At 43.0% G+C, this 19,321-nt stretch overlaps 1 protein-coding gene and 1 long non-coding RNA gene across 4 annotated transcripts in view; one reads left to right on the top strand and one right to left on the bottom strand.

Annotated features, from left to right (window-relative positions):
- NEBL (nebulette) overlaps window positions 1–5,569 on the bottom strand; it is a 678,034-nt gene extending 672,465 nt beyond the window's left edge. The window contains exons 1-2 of one of the 3 annotated variants that reach the window (XM_085630820.1): window positions 5,117–5,569; window positions 3,336–3,430 (exon numbers count right to left, since the gene is read on the bottom strand). In XM_085630820.1, the coding sequence (XP_085486946.1) occupies window positions 3,336–3,430; window positions 5,117–5,185 (164 nt within the window). In that variant the 5' untranslated portion in view covers window positions 5,186–5,569. The remainder of the gene's footprint in view (window positions 1–3,335; window positions 3,431–5,116) is intronic. The other 2 variants (XM_085630819.1, XM_085630816.1) reach the window with 2 other exon arrangements.
- Window positions 5,570–16,013: 10,444 nt separating this feature from the next.
- LOC146789218 (uncharacterized) lies at window positions 16,014–18,047 on the top strand. The gene is made up of 4 exons (XR_014969771.1): window positions 16,014–16,119; window positions 16,744–16,883; window positions 17,188–17,275; window positions 17,702–18,047. It is a non-coding gene; the product is annotated as an uncharacterized LOC146789218 (long non-coding RNA).
- Window positions 18,048–19,321: the final 1,274 nt, after the last annotated feature.

Genomic DNA, 19,321 nt, shown 5'->3' with positions numbered 1-19,321 from the left:
ATGGATCAGGCCAACAAAATATACTTTGGCCCACATAAACCTCAATGCCGACAATGAACAAGCGAGCCTGGAGACAACAGCAAAAGAAGCATCCAAATGCAGACACGCCGCTGCCCATGGATATGACATCCCATGTGTCATGCCCAGGCAACATGTCAACAAGCCAGTGCAACACAGGACAGTGAAAGAGACAGCAACCAAAGTGCCTACAGCACGTATATGGCAGCAACTCAGAAGAAACACAATCAGACCTAGTGAATACACAGATCCTTGACAGATAAACTCAAAGACTCAGTGAAACAAAAACAGGGGAAGCACTGGTCCCACCACAAGGAGACCATCCCAGCGAACTTTGGGGGAGACATGCCCCAACAGCATCAAATAGAACAGACAGGGACATGGTGCACGTCCCCGGGGATACCCACCACATACCGCCAACACCGCCGCACTTACCGGGCAGAGAACTCAGAAGTGCGGTAATGCAGGAGCAAGCCAAAGTGATTCATAATTATAATAATTCAATATAGACAACACTCGTGGCCACCACAGGTGCCCAGCAGTCCAGGGAGTGGCAAACACACACCTCCTCTATCTGCCACACTGCAAGCAGGAACATGGAAGCCCTGCCGTGCAACAAAGTCTGCACCAGGCCCTCTGGAATGCCGCTCCGGGATTGCATGCTCTGTTGATAATGAGCCATTTGAAATAAGGAAATTCTCAAGAAACAAAGAAGTTAAGCTGTTCCATCTGCCTAGAAAACAAGCATTGAAAATGCAATAGGTCTCGCCTTTGATTAAGTTAAAGCCATTTGCTTTGCTAATGGTATTGTATAGCAAAGCAAATGGCTTTAACTTAATAAAAGGCGAGGCCTGTTGCATTTTCAATGCTTGTTCTGTTTTTGGATCCATTTCACAGAGGATCAAATAAACAAAAGGAGAGGAAAAAGAGGGTAAGAAGAGTTTCCTGAAGTCACGTTTTTCAGCAAGATAGAAAGAGAGGGAACAAGAGGAAGAAAGAGACGGGGCAGCTGCCAGCAGCAGAGCAGGAGAAGTGGACACTGCCCTTATCTTCTCTGGGCAAAAAGGAAAAGACAGAGTCCTTTTCCTTCTCTGCTACCCCGCCCGTCCTCGAACTTCCACGAGCGCCGAGCCTGCAGTCCTGGGATGCATTCTTAAAAATAAAAAGTAGGGGAACGGATTCCACTAAATTAAAGAAGTAGGGGCACGCTGTGCCCTACCGATCCCGCCCACTTCGACCACTGGTTGAAAACCTTTTTCGAAGCGGTTCACACCTGTGTTCTGTTTAGGGCATAGTTCCTTAGTCTGCAGACGGGCTACTCCAAATAATTATGTAGTAGGTAACATCTACTTCTCAGTGCGTGGAAAACCACTAAATTAGAAGGCCTGTGAGAGACGTGGAATATCACCTAAGTGAGAATGGTGTCAGATGTCACATATTCACTCACTCATCCATCCACCTATGCCCACGCCAGATCGGTCAGTAACCTATATGTCACTCATGCCTTAACTGTACATATTCTTGCTGCAGAGGGTCCATGGCTCGACCCTCCTGTTTTCAATCTTGTGGTTGGAGGGAAACGTTCAATATAGGTCTGACAGTATAACATAGAAGGAACTATATATGACATAAAGGGCATAACCTCACCCAAACTAGGGAACACATAACTAGAAAACTGTATTACCAGTGAGCAGTACTAGCCTCAGATGCTTCCCACTGCTACATATGGAACCCAATGAAGAAGCATTGGAGCACACCTCATCACATAGGTGAGGATCCATCACATACTATGTGATTCCATTAAAGTAAAGTAATTCCAGAAGAGGATTGGCTGTTTTGTCATTGGTTTAATGTGTAAAACAAGCAATTATTGAAATGCACAAGACCAAGATGTAAAGTTTTAACAAGCATTGGCATAGCCAATAGGTCTCGCTTTTGGGACCTTATAAGTATTTAGTTATGCAACTGTTGCATGGCTGAACACTTATACGGTCCCAAAGGCGAGACCTATTGGCTATGCCAATGCTTGTTTGTAAGGTGTTTATGGTAGTACTGGCACTCTATCCATAAGAGTGAGTGAAGAAACAGCCACCCCGTGTTTCACCTCTTTACATGGTCATCCGGCCTGGGGCTTCCTCAGGGCTGTACATACATTTACAATTAGCAAAAGAGGAGAGTGGTGTGTATCCCCAAGAAGGAAAGGAGGAGTGTTAATAGACCTGGCGCACTTAGGGCAAGAAAGCAAAAGACACACAAATCAAGGGCTCACTGTGCCACTAGAATCAAGCTATCCTGGCTGAAGAGGGGTGAAACCCCGAAACCGGTCCTAGGATGCTTGTTTTCGGTCCAGGGAGGAACTGGCTTCGCAGTTCGGGCTGGATTGTTCCCATGACGCATAGGGTCAAGACTGATTTGCATATGGCCAGGTCTAAACTGGGGTGGCATGGTGAGCAAAAGAATGATGGATTTAACCCAGATCTCTTGACTGGGGGCGAATGTTTTGATTTGTTCTGCATTCTGTCCATCAATTGTGTGTCTTTTGCTTTCTCATATGAGGGGCTTACAAGACATGGGGCCTCGTCAGGGGAGAGACTCATTCTCGACAGTTTGCGGCTACGATAGAGTCTTAGATGAAAGGTGATAGATCTTAATTTAGAAGTCAGACTGTAGTTTACTATAACCTGCCAACCAGGTGCTTGAATCTTGTTAGGGTTCAAACTTCTTTTTATTTCAGAACAGCAAGGGACAAATCTATAATAAGGGTTCAATTGGCCCCTCGGCGCTCTGTGGCCCGGGTGCCGCTGCACCTGTTGCCCCAATGGTAGCTAAGCCCCTGGTCATGCCTGTGCTATTCAGGTGTTCCCGGTTCCCTGTTTATCTTTGCATGAGCGTTTCTGGAAAACAATTGCATACCATTCATAAGAAGTGGTGGTGTGTCGCAATTACTGCATCTTTTGATAAACACCAGAGTGTTATGAAACTGTGAATGAGAAATAACAGAGAGCAGTTGTTGACTGGCAAAGCCGACCAAACCAGGCAGGGCTGTGGGCGTTCATGGTCACACAAAAGTGCAGCAATTAAACACTACGCCAGCCAAGACAAATGCTATTATCTCCTCCTACAAAATAAATGAGGACAAGACACAACACATGCGCTGCCAAGCTCTTGCAGAAGACTCTACCACCACACCTAAACGACAGGGCAGGCCAACGTTTCACAGCAGCACTCTGCGTGTTTACGTTAAGAAGAGTCTGACTGAACCAGTTGTTCTGTGCATATTTCTGCCACGCCTCTCATTTGGCACCCGCTGTACTTACGCATTACAGTACGGCTTCTTCTCGTATCCTTTGTAGTTGTTCATGTTTAAAGTCATTTTGCAGACTTCGCAGTGGAAACATCCTTTGTGCCAGTACTGTAAAGGAAAGAAGGAACACGTGAACAGGCGTGTAATATGTCTATATTTCACAGGTCATTGTAAACAATCTGTAAAGGTGAACCTGGAAATTATAACAGTCTCCATTAAATGGTCACACAAAGCAAAGCTAGTATTGCTAGCAACGTTTTCTATATTTTAAGTAACCAAAGAACACGTGCATGCTGTGGGGAAGTCTGGGAAATAAATCCTTCGCTGGCCTGATGACTAGAGCACCTGGGAAGAATGTTTACATATTGGCAAGCAAACGCACCGCCTGAAAAAAAATACATATAGTTGGCATATGACGAACACAGCCCTAAAAAATACATGAAGGCAGTGCTAGATTCAAGGTACTTAGCCTGTCTATTTTTGCGGCGTTTACACGCGTCTCTGCTTCAGGGACAATCCTTCTTCAACAGAATGCACAAGGTTGTGAACATTACTAACTTATCTTTTGTCGAACAGAAGACTCGGTGTTCAGGGTTGGAATGAAAGGCGCCCCCGCGCGCGCTCCAACACCTCGCTTCACACCCCCACGCACGTGCATCAGTGGCTCGTCGCAGCTCCGGGCGGATGATCGCACGTAGTGGCGGCGAGAACCTGCGAGCGTCACGTGAGCAGATGGACAGGCCGAGGGCGACCAAACACCTGTATTGTGAATCAAATGGGTGACATTCGAGAGACGCTATGGGGCTGAGGGGTGCTGCTTTAAACGAAGGGGGGCTGCGGTGCTCTGTAATGCACCGGGTTGTGCCACCCGAGTTACAGAAGCCACGAGAAGCTGTGACGTTTATAAAAAATAAAAACTGCAGGAGCTGCTTCTTGGCGTCTACGTTTGGTCCCAAATGCATGTCTTTTTTTTTTTTTTTAGCTTAGATGTGACGTTTGAAGCGCCACGGTGCTGCACGCTGTAAAGGCGTTCTGAGGAATGGTGGGGTTTAAATAACACGCTCTGCTTCCTGGCTCCCAGAAGCGCTCTCTGAAGCAGAGCGTACAGTCTCAAACTACCACAGTGTTGTTTACAGCACCACCCAAGTTGTGGGACACTAGGAGTTGTGCGTGAAGGGGGTGAATTTGAAATCGCGACGGTGTTACTGGACTCTCTGTGTCGCTGGTTCTGTTCTCCCGGGGGTGCACTTTAACATACAGAGATGGCACTTAAATCACAGGCAATGATGCGGTAAACTTAGGTGCTGTCAGAAGTTGTCAGAACACGTGAACAAGCATGCATTCATGCTTGCTGTAGGCTATATTTCAATAGTGAAATTAACAGTAAAAAACCGGGGTACCAGACCATAAACAGGCCCACAAACAGCCCAAAAGAGGTTCACGCCTTGACCTTTCAGGCCAGAGCTTCCGTCCTCTGCCCGCACCCCCGGCTCTCTGAAGCTGCCCGTTCCTCCACCCATGGAAGCACATTCTAGTAATACGTGGGTTGCCCGCCTGGAGGTGTCAGACAAGGGGCACCATACCACAGCATCCGTTCCTCATAGGCTTCCGAGCCCGGTTTCCTGCATCTAGCAGTGACAGGGAAATGACCTGTCAGGTGCTCTCGACAGATGGCATGTCACCTTCAGCGACATCAGCGGGGCTTGCTGATCTCAGAGGTGTCAGCGCCGGATAACCTGCTGGCTGTCAACCATCCCTGCCCCTTCCCTGGCCGCTGGGGAGAGAGCGCATTACCTTGTCCAGGCAGTTGACTTTTTCAGTGGGATAAACGACTTTCCCACAGCGAGCGCACTGGGGGTTCATCCCCGCCCCACAGGTAGATGCAAATTGGGGGAGGCAGGCGTGCTACTTGTATGCCCTTCCTGGTGCACGCTGTCTGCTCGCTCCTGCCTCTGTCCAGCTAGGGTAGCTTTCCAGCACCTGAGATCAGCTCAAGAAGCAGTGGTTCACGCTGTATCACTCCAGCGGCTGCACGAGTTCCTAGAGGCTTATCTGGCGCTCGCCTGGTCCTCTGGCTGAGCCTCTGTGGAGCGGCTGCTGCACTCAGACTGGTAGGGGAGGAGATTCCACACTCTGCCGGCCCCCTTTCTCGGTGCGTTCAGGCGATAGGACAAGCCGCAGCCCACTCACTGGAGAAGCGCGATGCACGAGCACGCAGCGAACCCGAGCCCGAGAACTGGTGGAACTGCAGCAACGCCCTGAGCTGCAGCAGCAGCAGCGCCCGCAGAGGTCTACAGGGGGAGGGACCGGGAGGCGCGCCTCCGCCGGGGACGTGTACGAGGCAGCGGGAGTGGGTAGAGAGCAACCTGCCTGTGAGCGCGCCCTGCACCTGTGCGCGCGACTTGATGCGGACGGCAGACTGGTGGAGAAATGGGCAAAGAAGTGGGGTGGGCTATAAGGGGTCTTAAGCCGCAGGGACTTTCAGAACACTGTGCAACCACTTCCTTTAAATAGGGGGAACTTAGATTAACGTCCAAAATATTTTTCTGAAAGATTATAAATTTACACCGAATGTAGCTAAATGATAGATCTCAAAGTAAAAGTTCTTGAACAACTTCATGTTGCGGAGAGGCCTAAGACGCAGCGCAGAAAACAACATGATGCAAAAACACTTCTGAGAGATTTCTCTTCGTAAGAGTCAAGTCTCAGGTTGATCCAGTGTGTCTGGAATGTGAGCAAGGATCAAAGGCAGCCGGTTGGCTCTTTTGCAAGACAGCTCTAGCGAGTTTAAATTCCTCCTCTGCCCAAACATAACAGCCAAGAAAGCAAACATTGGCAATGCCAATCTTGGTGACTTTAATGTGGTGGAACAAATATGCCAACTATCTCTATTACGCACAGCAAATGAACAGTCAAGGCAGCAGGAGTGCACGTTCAGATACAGTAAACACCTTCTGAATTTGTTACATTATGAAGTTAAGGGCCCTTTTTTCGAATCGTGCTCTTTAATATGATCAGGAGTGGTTAGCCGTACAGTAGTTCTACTATGGGGCGTGCATGTACTTTAGGTTAATCCATTTTACCTAGTTAGTATCAAAGTTTGTAGCAGGTGAATGCACATGCCATACAAAATATTGGACAGTAATTGCCAACGTATATGATGCTTTTTTGTTAGCAACAGCTTATAGACACTGGATATAAACCCTTAAGAACCTGTAAACAAATGAAACATGTTTTAATTCAATTTGCAGTACGTAAGCATCTGTACAGCTCCTGAAGGCATGCAGCCCTGGCGCTTTTTTGAGGCTGCAGATTGAATACTGCAAAGAAACAACATATGAAATATAAATCACCTTATATGAAAAAGCAGAATTTAGGATGGCACACTCTGAACCACAGCAACACAAAAAGATGATGGACGGAATGCTGAACATTGTCTAACATTCACCCCTAGTACAGAGATGTGGGCCTAAATCCATCGTTCTACGTGCTCATTGTGTCATTGCAGTTCAGACCCAGCCATATGCAAATCAGTCAAATTACAAAACAAAAGAGGTAGCAGTGTTTTCTGGACAGTCGCACATCAGAAATGTATGTGCATCAGAAATGGTATTTACAAAATACGGTTATGTATCATGTTTTTTTAAAGCAAGCAAAGATATAATTGTTGATGGTGCCACTAGGGGTAAAAAGTGTACCCTACTACCTGGGGTGCACAAAAGTCCAGATACTGTAAACAGTCACTGTACACCACAATGGAAACTGAACATATCCCGGCACTCAAAACGTTAGATCTCTTCTTATGTATTGCTTTAATAGGCTTTTTCCATAGTATACTCCATCATTAATATATCATTGGTCAGACAACGTGAATACATTTCTCAATACTTTACTCCTGAGACAAGGATAATTGCATCCAAATTACAAGCAGACTTCTATTACAAAAAAAGTTTTTGGGGAAAGAGAAATTTTGTACAGAAGGTACACAATAGTACAATTCAAAGTTATACAAAGACCCCTATTGTGAGAAATATATTAGAAGGGGAAAGCTTGCGCCATGAGTTCTCAATTTCGTAGCTCCAATCAAGATGCACGAGAACAGCCAACACGTGTTTCGTCACATCCAGTGACTTTCTCAAGGCTGTAAAAGTAATGAAAGAGATTTTTTTCCCCCATATATACTGTTCATCCATTCATGAAAGAACCTGTCCAAACTGAAATTAGTATAGGCAAATCCCTTGTTAAACATCGAGTGAATTCAAGGAAGAAAAGAAAAAGAAGCTTCCCAAAGAAAAAGAGAGACAACTAATGGACGGACAGGCCTACATAAGACTCACTGGCAACCCTATAAAGAATATCACTTCTCTGATACATACCAAACATAAGGAATGGAGAGATCAGGGACATATATTGGATATGGAATTCAAATATCTTTATAATCCAACACCAAGGTCACCATGTCTGTATATCTTACCCAAAGTGCATAAACCAAGCATTTTTCCACAGGGACGACATATAATTTCTGGCATTGGTTCCCCTACGGAACATATATCAGAATATATAGATGTGTTTTTACAACCGCTAGTACACAATCTTCCCTCATATATTAGGGACACGAGTGATCTTCTAAGTAAATTAGAGGATGTGGAATGGACAAGCGATCTATCATTCGCTACGTTGGTTGTATGTTCACTGTATACTTGTATACCACTGGAAAAAGGTCTACATGCCCTAGCTGAAAGTCTTGCACATAGGGATGCTACCTTTTATGAACATACACAGATGTTATTAGACCTAACCCGACTGACTTTGGAAAATAATGTATTTTTACATCAGGACTCCTGGTATAGACAAGCTATAGGAGTAGCTATGGGTTCAAAATTGTCACCCTCCTATGCCAATTTATATATGTTTTTTTTTGCACAACAACATCTATGGAAAATGGCGGCCACTAAACTCACTGAACACATTGTATATTGGGGCCGCTACATCGACGACATTTTCATCATATGGTTGGGTAGCGACCCTTGTTTCCAGTTATTACTGGAACATTTCAATAATAACACATACAATCTCAGATTTACACACAAGATTAGTAAGTTTGAAATAGATTTCCCAGATGTAATTCTATATGTAAAAGATAACAGGATTGTCTCTAGACTTTTTCGTAAGCCCACTGCTTGCAATTCTGTGTTGCACGAGAGTAGTGCTCACCCAAAATCGCAGATCAATTCCATCCCTTTGGGAGAAATGACGAGACTAAGAAGAAACTGTAGTGAAGATACCATCTTTAACATAGAACTCCAGAAATTGGAAGATGGATTTCTAAATAGGGGGTATTCACAGGCGACTTTGAAAGGTGCCAGGAGCAAAATACAGAAGAAATCGAGAGACTGTTTACTCAAGTTCGCTAACAACAAAAAACGGCGTAACAAAGATCGCAAAATTGCCTTGGGGACGTGCTCTTGTTATCTCTCTGCCAGAACCTTGTCTCTCCTGACTACAAGCCGTGAGGGAAACGGCCAACTTGGGTCACTCACCGTGCGATTAACAGCCAATTCAGCGCCGTGAGGGGAACGGCCATACGAAGAGAAACTACATTACCCAGAAACCCCGGGGCGCCTGCCTCTGACATCAACAGGCAGCGCCAGGGGCGTATAAAGCTGCTCACTACTAACCGCAGCGCGGGGCGCGCGCGGGCAGCGCCCGGGCAAAGCCCGGGCCAAGGGCGGGCCCGTCCTTGCCCGTCTAATTCCGGAGAAGGCTGGGCTGGGCATACCCTCTAACGTGTATTGTTGGACATTAATCTGTAAGTACGGACGTGCTAATAGGCTGTGGTATATCCTGTTTGAGTCTGGCCCTAGGGGCCCCTTGTTTGGAGTGGGCTGGTACATATTGTAACATCAATAATTTATGTTTTTGAGACCATATGCCTTTTGTACATGTAGATCCCATTAGAGTGTTTTGAGAGGGTCAAAGGGTGCGGGGGTCGATTCATTGAGGGGGCTGCTGACCTTAAGTTCTAGCCCTTAAATGCAATATTGGATTACTGTCTATATTGGAGGTTTTGAGTTTTGTTTATATTGCACGCGATGAATACCAGGCTTAGCATGAATAGAAAATCATCGACGGGGGATCTGTCAGTGGCACCCTAGATCAATTTATTACAAGGGCAACCGCATTGCTGGAACGCGAAATTGTGCATACTGAAAGACGTTTATCATCTGAATTGCAGAGGAAACGCTCTTCGTTGGGGGCTATTCAGTTAGCTACCACTCCATCTCACAAAACCAAATGCACCACACACACAGAACAAATAAGTGACATAGATATCATCCCACAGCCTCAAGAACAGGCAGACTTCCAACTAGGTATAAAAGATTCTGTCACTTTAGATAATAGTACAGGGCCAGAAATTGAACATCTAAATGAGGATTTGTCCCCAGTAAAAAAGTCCCCTATAAAGATAAATAGTACAAGTAAAATAAAAGATCCAATATCCAGTTCCTCAAAGCAAAAAAGGACTCGCGGCACTCGTAAGCAAAAAAAAGGTGGGGCTAAAATCCCGAACAATTCTATGAGTTTTACGAGTACAACAGATCCTGGAGCTCTTAAAATTGGCCCCGATAGCCTGGCAGCACACCCCTACCAAGATTTAATGAGTGACATAGAAAAACTAGTTAAATCTTTGTTGTTACCTTTGGCGGAAAGGGTAAAAAAAATGTCAGAACAGTTAGTGTCTATACAAGAAAATGGTGAGGCTAATGCCAAAACATTGGGAGAAATATCTGCGAGAATGTGCACTTGGAATCCTTCAGGTCTGGCATCAGAGCCAGTGACGAATTTAGTTAATCCCGCAAATAGTGTAAAGACAACCCCCCCACTTAGGGCGACTAGCCTGGCCACACAGTATACGAATTTGGATTCAAGGAAACCGAGAGAGAGTGGGGTCCTAAACAAGCAGAACTATGAGCGCAGTAAAATGGGTGGGAAAGCACACATAGATAGAAATCTCAAGGGACCATCCCAGCATATAGATCTCCCACCAGAGGCTGAACCCTATGTCATCGTACTTGCAAAGGTACCAGAGTTAGCATTGGAAAATTATGAAGGCCACCAGACTCTCAAGAATAAGGTGATGCACTGGCTTAGAGTGAACAGGCCATTACCCGCCAATCTAGACGGGGAAATTCTCCATGTTAGAAGGTTAGGATGGGTGGGACGACGACCAAAAAATGAAAAGGGAGATGTAATCATTGTTAACTTTCGGGATTACAGAGTGGTAAATCATATTAGAGACTGGTACTCAGGGGGCCACGAGGGAGGCATATCAACTCACGACCTAAGTTACTTCTACCCCAAGATCTTGGTAGGCAATGATGAGTGCTTAACACGTTCAAACACCCAGATAATGACAGGTCCAATGTTTAATATTTCAACCTCAAATCAGTTTGCAACACTCTCTGGACTGGAGGGGGTTGATTGACTAATCACTCCCACGATCAGTAATTTAACCGTTAAGGAGAAACCACCAACTGATGATATAGGACTAGTTTCTTGGAATGTAGCTGGCCTATCCTCAAAATTTGACAATCTTGAATGGAGGGAATATATTGCAAGGTTTCATGTGATTTGCCTCCAGGAAACATGGGTGGTTGATTACAATCCCTTTCAGTTAGAAGGGTACGGGTGTTTTGTTGTCCCGGCACAAAAATCAATTTCGGGCAGAGCCAGTGGAGGATTAGTCACCTATGTGGATCTGAAACTGGAAGGTGTGTGGACCAATTTGAACTGGAATTCCTACTATTTCCAAGGCCTGAAACTCAAAATAAATAAAATGTGCATTATTTTAGTCAATTTTTATAATGCCATAGTTTCAAGCAAGGAAGGTTCAATACTATTTGATCTAAATAGTCATTTGACTGGTGTAATGGAGCAGTGTAATTCCATAGTGGCCCCGCGTATTATTTTAGTGGGTGATCTAAATTGCCACTTATGTCCAAATTTAAAATTTTGCATGGGCAATTGGTCTGGGTGTACTATATCAAAAGGTCTGCACTTTGAACACACCAAGGAGGGGAGGGAGTTAGAAAAAGTTATGAAAGCCCACTCATTAAAACACACACTCGTCTTGGTATCTGTAGAAGAAGGAAATGGTGCCCCAACAACCTTTAAAGGGAGGGGATGTAGCTCAACAATCGACTTTATATTAGTCTCAAATATACTCTGGCAGTGGATAAAAGAGATGACCATTGACTGGAGTATATTTAGTGACCATAACCCACTCACGCTTTGCATTAAAAATCAGTCCGTCTCCAAAGAAAGAAGTGGCTTACAGAAAGGTAGCTTTGAGAAAGTAACTGATCAGGGGAGACGTTTAAGATGGTCCCGGATTGATGGAGATGCTTTCTATGAAACCCTTATTATGGATGGGAGAAAAGAGTTCGAAATCTGCAGTGATCCTCTAGTGGAGGGCTTGGATGTGATTAACGCATTTGAGTCAATGGCCAACCATATAGACAGATTACTAAAATCTACTCGACCATGGAAACACAAAAATGTGCCCAGATGGTTTAATAAAGACTGCTCACGAGCACAGAAGGATTTAAAAAAAAGTCTGAAAGTGAGACCAAGAGACAAATTGCGAATAGCCAAGTGTAGGACTGCTTATAAAAAAGCTATAAAATGCAGAAGATTTGCCTTACAATCACAAACATGGGAAACTTTAAGGGAAGCTGCGGAAAAGAGGGATCTTGGCATTTTTTGGAAAACCATAAATAATCCATGTTTTCAGGATATCGCAGCACCGGTAATTGGCACATCTATCCTCCCCGAGCAGTGGTTCAATCATTTCAAAAGTTTATATAATTTCTCAGCCGTAAATTCCTCGGCTGAAGAGGATTTGTGCCCATGGAGGGCAGTGATTGAATTCACTATTGGAGAAGTAAAAGCAGGAATTTTGGGGCTCACACAAAATAAGGCACCTGGCCCAGATGGTATACCACCTGATTTGTTCTTATACAAGGTAGAATTCTGGGCCCCAATCTTGACACGTGTAATCAATGTGGCAATTGCAGTGGGCATGCCACGCTCTTGGTCTACAGCAATCATAGTGCCTATTTTTAAAAAAGGTAAAAAAGACGACCCGCAGTGCTACCGTCCCATATCACTGATCGATGTGACAGCAAAAGTTTTAGGCAGAATGATTTTAAATCGTCTATTGGACTGGGCCGAGGAACACCATATAATCTCAGATTTTCAATATGGTTTTAGGACAGGCAGATCAACTACGGACCAATGCCTGAATCTTTATTTACTGGTGGCAAAATACACTATAGCCAGTGAACAATCAATATATCTGGGGTTTATGGACCTCTCGCCCGCATTCGATCGCGTAAATAGAGAAAAATTATGGGCACTCATGACTAGATTGGGAGCAGATCCAGAACTTATAAATATCTTGCGAGCACTCCATTGGAAAACTTTTGCCAAGGTACGGTATAATCCGGCTGGGGATACAGCAGGATCTTTTCGTTGTACAAGTGGAGTAAGACAGGGCTGTATATTGGCCCCGTTCTTATTTTCCCTGTACATTAACGTATTGGAAAAGACACTGTGTACATTGAATGCAGATACTCCAATGGTGGGTCATCGCTCCGTCCCAGTGCTATTGTACGCAGACGATGCGGTTCTTTTGGCACTAACGCCGAAAAGCCTGCAGCGTCTAATAGACGGCTTTGTTGATTTTATGGATACTTTAGATTTGTCAGCTAACCTAACAAAGTCCTATGTCTTGTTAGCAGGAGCTAAACCGTGTAAAAAATGTACCTATCACATAGGGTTACATATTTTAGAACAAGTGAAAACCTTTTCTTACCTGAGTCTTTTATTTGATGGGCTTTTAAATTTTAAACTCTTAATTGAAGAACGGAGTATAAAACTGATTTCGTCATCAGGAGCTATTATGAGTCACGGAAGAAGGCTGGGTCGGTGGTCAGCGAAGCAGGTCATGCATCTTTACGGCTCCATCTGCTGTGCTAAAATAATGTATGGAGCAGAAGTATGGGGCTTTGTTGGGACACGACAAATACAGGTTGAAGAAAACACATTTTTGCGAAAAATACTTAAAATTCCTCAGAGCTCGTCGGCATACATCACCCATGCCGAACTAGGGAGACCATATATTGAGGATTTGATCCAGACTAGACCTGTCATGGCCTGGATTAGGACCTGGTCCAATACTGATGCAGAACTAGGACGGCAAATTATAACAGACTGCATGGCCAGGGATAGAGGGATGTGTATCCCGTGGCTCAGATATGTAAAATCAACTCTGGAAGGAATAGATTGCATAGATCTTTTTACTAATCCAACTACTGTAACATTCCAAGATAAGAACAGAATTAAGGATTTGCTCCTGAAAAAAGCTGAAGAGCATAGAGTTAACAGCGAAGGTAGTAAGCCTTTAGCATGTGCCTACAGCATGACTAAGACAGTAGTTGCTATGGAACCTTATCTTAGTTTAATATATAATGGACAGAATAGGTTCCTGTTTACCCGTTTCAGGCTCAACCTTATTCATCATCTTTTAGCGGACCCTTCGGGATATACTACCACAGTTGAGCAGAAAGGTACTTGCGGCTGCGATAATAAATCTCCGCAGGATACCCTTCATTTTGTATTGTTATGCCCTTTTTATTCTTTTCCCAGGCGTCGTTACCTAGTAAGATTATTAAAAAACGGTAAATTTAGACAAGCGAAGGTTGCTCTGTTGTATTTACAAAGGGCTGAAGATTTACTGACTTTGGCATGTATAACAAGTTTCTTAAAAGTTGCATTTAAAATAAGAAACACCAGGGGACAGCCAGGGTCAACGTAGGGCTGAAGCTAAGAAATGCTGTTTTATTTTGCAAATGATTTTAATTGAGATAATACTGCCTTATATGTTGTCAATGGCATTTATTTACCTATATTTTAGGCATGGCACTAGCACTTTAGGAATTGCTGTTTATTTTCATGTATTAATACTTGAAGGCGTAGGATGGAAAGTAGCAGTTTTTGTCTAAATTGATAATGTCTTGTGGTTCTCTGTATTATGATTGGAGTTTTTAATATCGGTGAAGACATTATAAATGTATTTTTTAATCATTAGGACGAACAAATAATGAAATGTTGTATGTACATTTTTAAAAAATTTGTGTTGCTTTTATGGTGACTTGAATTGCACCGAATAAAGCTGATTTTGATTTGATTTGATTTGCCTTGGTGACGCATTACAACACACATAGTCACCATTTTTATACTATTTTGCAGAAACACTGGCACATTCTTTAGCTAGATAAAACTGTGGACAAATTCATAGCTTCTAAACCTACAGTGTCACACAGACGGGGCAAGACGCTCAGAGAACTGTTATGTCCCAGTTACTTATCTCTTGACAAAAAACAAGAAGCCACATGGTTACCATCTAAACCACATGGCTTCTTTAAATGTACCAACTGTTGCATCTGTCAGTTTGCAGCTAATAAGACTCTTAACTTCCAGTATAACACAGCCAAAAAATATGATGTTAGACAATTTATAAACTGTAACACTACTTATGTGGTATATTGTATTATTTGCTGCTGTGGACTCATTTATATAGGGAGCACAATCCGATCCCTAAAAGAAAGAATACAGGAACACATAAGGGCAGTGCACAATAATAATGGAAGTTATGCATTTGCGGTGCATTTCAATGGAAACCACACCGTAGATGAAATGAGAAAGATCAGATTTCATGGCATTGCCCATATACCATGTAGTCCAAGAGGAGGAGACAGGATGCTCACTTTAAGGAGAATTGAAACACAGTGGATTATCAAACTGTGAGCTGTGGAGCTGGGGCTCAATTTTGACAAGGAGCTACATGTATTCTTATCAGAATAACGAGCGAAATGATCAATGTGATTGGGAAATAGGAACTATTGCCCCCAATCTTATCCTATAGATGGTTGGGAGCAATATATAGTCCTTAGCAATCATGATACTTATATCTGAGCAGTACATATGGACAAATGAGTAACAGATTCGATCTATGTACAATACAAGAAAAATGTAATGCATATTTAATATATACTACATGAGCAGCATATCTCCTTTTCCTCTTATGCACATAAACATGTTATTATTGTGTTCTAATGTTGGTTATTGCCACAATGTATGAATAACATATATATGAATTGACACCTGCTTTGTCACATATGATGCAATGTATTTGGAATTTTAAATTGTGAAATTTCTATACTTACTATATGCTTCTTACACTGGGTTTTCCTCTCCTTTTCTTCTATCGTGGTACTAACACTAATGTGCCTTTGTATATTTTTTATTTTTTCTTTCTGATTTTTTATCAATCCATGCAATCCGAGTGTGAACTTAATAATTCTCAACATCTTATGTCGCGCATTAGCTTTACACATACTTTTCTGCCCAATTTGCCAACGGTTTTAAAAAAATAACATATTACTACTACAATCTCGTAATTACGCCACAAACTGCTTGTTTAAACTCTCTTTTGGTCCATAAAATGATTACGGACCCCATTCTAATATGGCCGCCATGGAGAAAAGGCTTGTATACGCTCTGCGAGGGTAGAAAGAGAAAAAGGGGGACAATATGTTGCCTCTTTTCTTTTTCCTGTTGGATACTTCCGGTTTGAGCTTTGGGAAACTGGCATAAAAGGACGGGTGAAATACCCTCCGTCTCTTGTTACTTAACATAACAGTGGAGGCCCGCGTCGCGTATCGAGTTCATCGGTGAGTACCAGTAGTCTGCCTCACATGTTTAGTCCTTATTTTTGAGGCTTGACACGTAATGCCTTTTCAATTACTCAGATTTTCATTGTTGGGTAAAACATTCCAAACCTCCGGGAGCTTCTTGTCTCTCGTGGTGGTTCCAAATAGCTCACTTTACATGCGGGGGTTATAATGACTCATACTGAAATATCAAGGCTCTCTTAAATCTCAAACCAACGGATATTTCCAACCTCGGGGGCTCAACACAAGACAGAATGATGTACGAATGCTTGCTACAGTTAATAATTTTTAACTTTTGCAATTGTGTATTACAATGGTTTATCGACTAAAGGATTTAGATTTTTGAGTTTTATACTCGTCTTCTTTCAAAATTATGGGACTATTCTTAACCAAGGAAAATATGATAGGTGACTTCACATTATTTAACTACTTCTTTTTATCTATACACGGGCTCTACATAGCCCAAACAAGTATCCCGAATATGGATGCAACTCTTGATAAATACAGGATTTGAGAGTGAGTTTTATTCCGTTAACAAATAGGACTGATGGATTGAAAATGGAGACGTGCGGTTTTATGGGTACCATTCTTATGGGATTATTTCTCATCTTATTTTTTAAATAGGTGGCTTGTATATTTCCAAGTACCACACACGGAGACATGTAATCTCTTACGGTAACGAACAGACATTGGAGTGAAAAGGATTTGGGTCTCCCCTAATGAAATACGTTTTTCTTTGGACACCATCTACATGGATTTACTATGTAAGTTCCATGCGGGATTAGTCGCGAATTGTAATATTTCAAAAGAATGACTCGATATTTTCCGATGTCATTTGTTTGTGATTTTCACAATATTTCAAGGTTTTGCTTGTGAGTAAGCAATCCCTTTCTTTTACATTCTATTCATTTTATTGTGGTTGATTTATATACTAATCCAATGTCTTCGTTAAATATAAATGAGTAGTGGACTTGGATTTTGGATATTCATCTGGTTCTCATTGGAGAAGCGTTTTTGACCATATGCAAATCTGATGTGGCATTTATGGACTCTAATTATATATTACAGAATACCCTTCTTTTGAACTACACTTCCACCTCACAAATGAAGAAGCAGGATTGGATTTAGTTGCAGAAATTAGTGTTTGTCTTGAAAGGTCAGTTGTCCTAAAGGTTTTTAGCGGCCTATTATGTTTTACACGGATTGTTATGGGTTTTCACTTTATTTAAATATTCACTACAGCCTTTTTGTTTCACAGGCTTTTGGGTCTATAGACACAGCTCCCTTTTCCTTCTTTTCTCAACATATACCTTTATACTCTATAAAAACGTTGCTTCTTGTCTTTGACATATCACCTTTTTGATTATGGAAATTACTATTTAACTGTTTTTCACTAGAGTACTAAAGTTTTTTCTTTGGAAGGTTTTTTTCTTTGGGAAGCTTCTTTTTCTTTTCTTCCTTGAATTCACTCGATGTTTAACAAGGGATTTGCCTATAATAATTTCAGTTTGGACAGGTTCTTTAATGTATGGATGAACAGTATATATGGGGGGAAAAAAATTCTCTTTCATTACTTTTACAGCCTTGAGAAAGTCACTGGATGTGATGAAACACGTGTCAGCTGTTCTCGTGCATCTATTGGAGCTACGAAATTGAGAACTCATGGCGCAAGCTTTCCCCTTCTAATATATTTCTCACAATAGGGGTCTTTGTATAACTTTGAATTGTACTACTGTGTACCTTCTGTACAAAATTTCTCTTTCCAAAAAAACGTTTTTTGTAATAGAAGTCTGCTTGTAATTTGGATGCAATTATCCTTGTCTCAGGAGTAAAGTATTGAGAAATGTATTCACGTTGTCTGACCAATGATATATTAATGATGGAGTATACTATGGAAAAAGCCTATTAAAGCAATACATAAGAAGAGATCTAACGTTTTGAGTGCCGGGATATGTTCAGTTTCCATATGCAAATCAGTGTTGACGCTGCTCCCCATGGGAACAGTCCAACCTGAACTGCCAGGCCAGGTTCTCCCTGGACCCGAAACAAGCATCCTGGGACCGGTTTCAGGGTATCACCCCACATCAGCCAGGTTAGATTAAGTCCAATGGCATAGTGAGCACCAGAACCACGTCTAGGCATACCCTTCCCACATTAGGGCGACTATAGCAACACAAAAAGGTGATGGACGGAATGCTGAACATTGTCGTACAATGGACATCCTGGGACCAGTTTTGGGGTATCACCTCTCATCAGCCATACTAGCTTGAATGCCCAGACGTGGGTCCCATGCTCACAATCCCATTGGATTCAAGCTAGCCTGGCTGATGAGGAGTGATATCCTGAAACGTGTCCCAGGATTCTTGTTTCCAGTCCAGAGAGGACAGGCTTCACAGTTTATTGAGCCGATGCTAAAACTTGATGCTGGGTTCCCAAGTTCCAAAGTTGACAGTTCTGGCCATTACAATACATCCTCTTCTCCTATATATATATATATATATATATATATCCATCGAAAACAATTGCTTGTTAAGAAGGAGCCACCAGGTACGTAAGTTTCTTGCCGTTATTTATTGGAAGAAAGCACAAAGCTCAGTTCAATGCTTCACCATAATCTCGTCCCTCCCGACGCGTTTCGTGTCTCCTGACACTTCATCATGGGATCAGGGCTGTTGTGAGTTCTGGAACTGGCGAAGGCAGTACTTGATGGAATTAAGACCCTGCCCATGTGGGCGTGGCCACCCCGTGGCCTGTTGGTCTTCGTAGTGCCGGAATCTTCTCTAGTGAGTCGCTGTTCCATTCACTTGTGAAAAGAAAATCCCCAGTGGGTTGGGAACGCACTGTTGCTGGAGAAAAGTGCAGCTTACATCCTCCAAAAGGTCGTACCACCCTTAAACCACTGCGTCGGTTGGCGCGATGGCAGGACTGCACGCAAGTGCAGCGGGGCTCTCTTCGCGACTCAAGCAGGGCCGCTTCAAATCCATTGAAAACAATTGCTTGTTAAGAAGGAGCCACCAGGTACGTAAGTTTCTTGCCGTTATTTATTGGAAGAAAGCACAAAGCTCAGTTCAATGCTTCACCATAATCTCGTCCCTCCCGACGCGTTTCGTGTCTCCTGACACTTCATCATGGCATCAGGGCTGTTGTGAGTTCTGGAACTGGCGAAGGCAGTACTTGATGGAATTAAGACCCTGCCCATGTG

Source organism: Triturus cristatus, chromosome 10 (assembly GCF_964204655.1).
Source record: "Triturus cristatus chromosome 10, aTriCri1.1, whole genome shotgun sequence".
Classification (NCBI taxonomy): domain Eukaryota; kingdom Metazoa; phylum Chordata; class Amphibia; order Caudata; family Salamandridae; genus Triturus; species Triturus cristatus.
The sequence above is the reverse complement of the archived record's forward strand: the minus strand, read 5'-3'. Positions and strand labels throughout refer to the sequence as shown.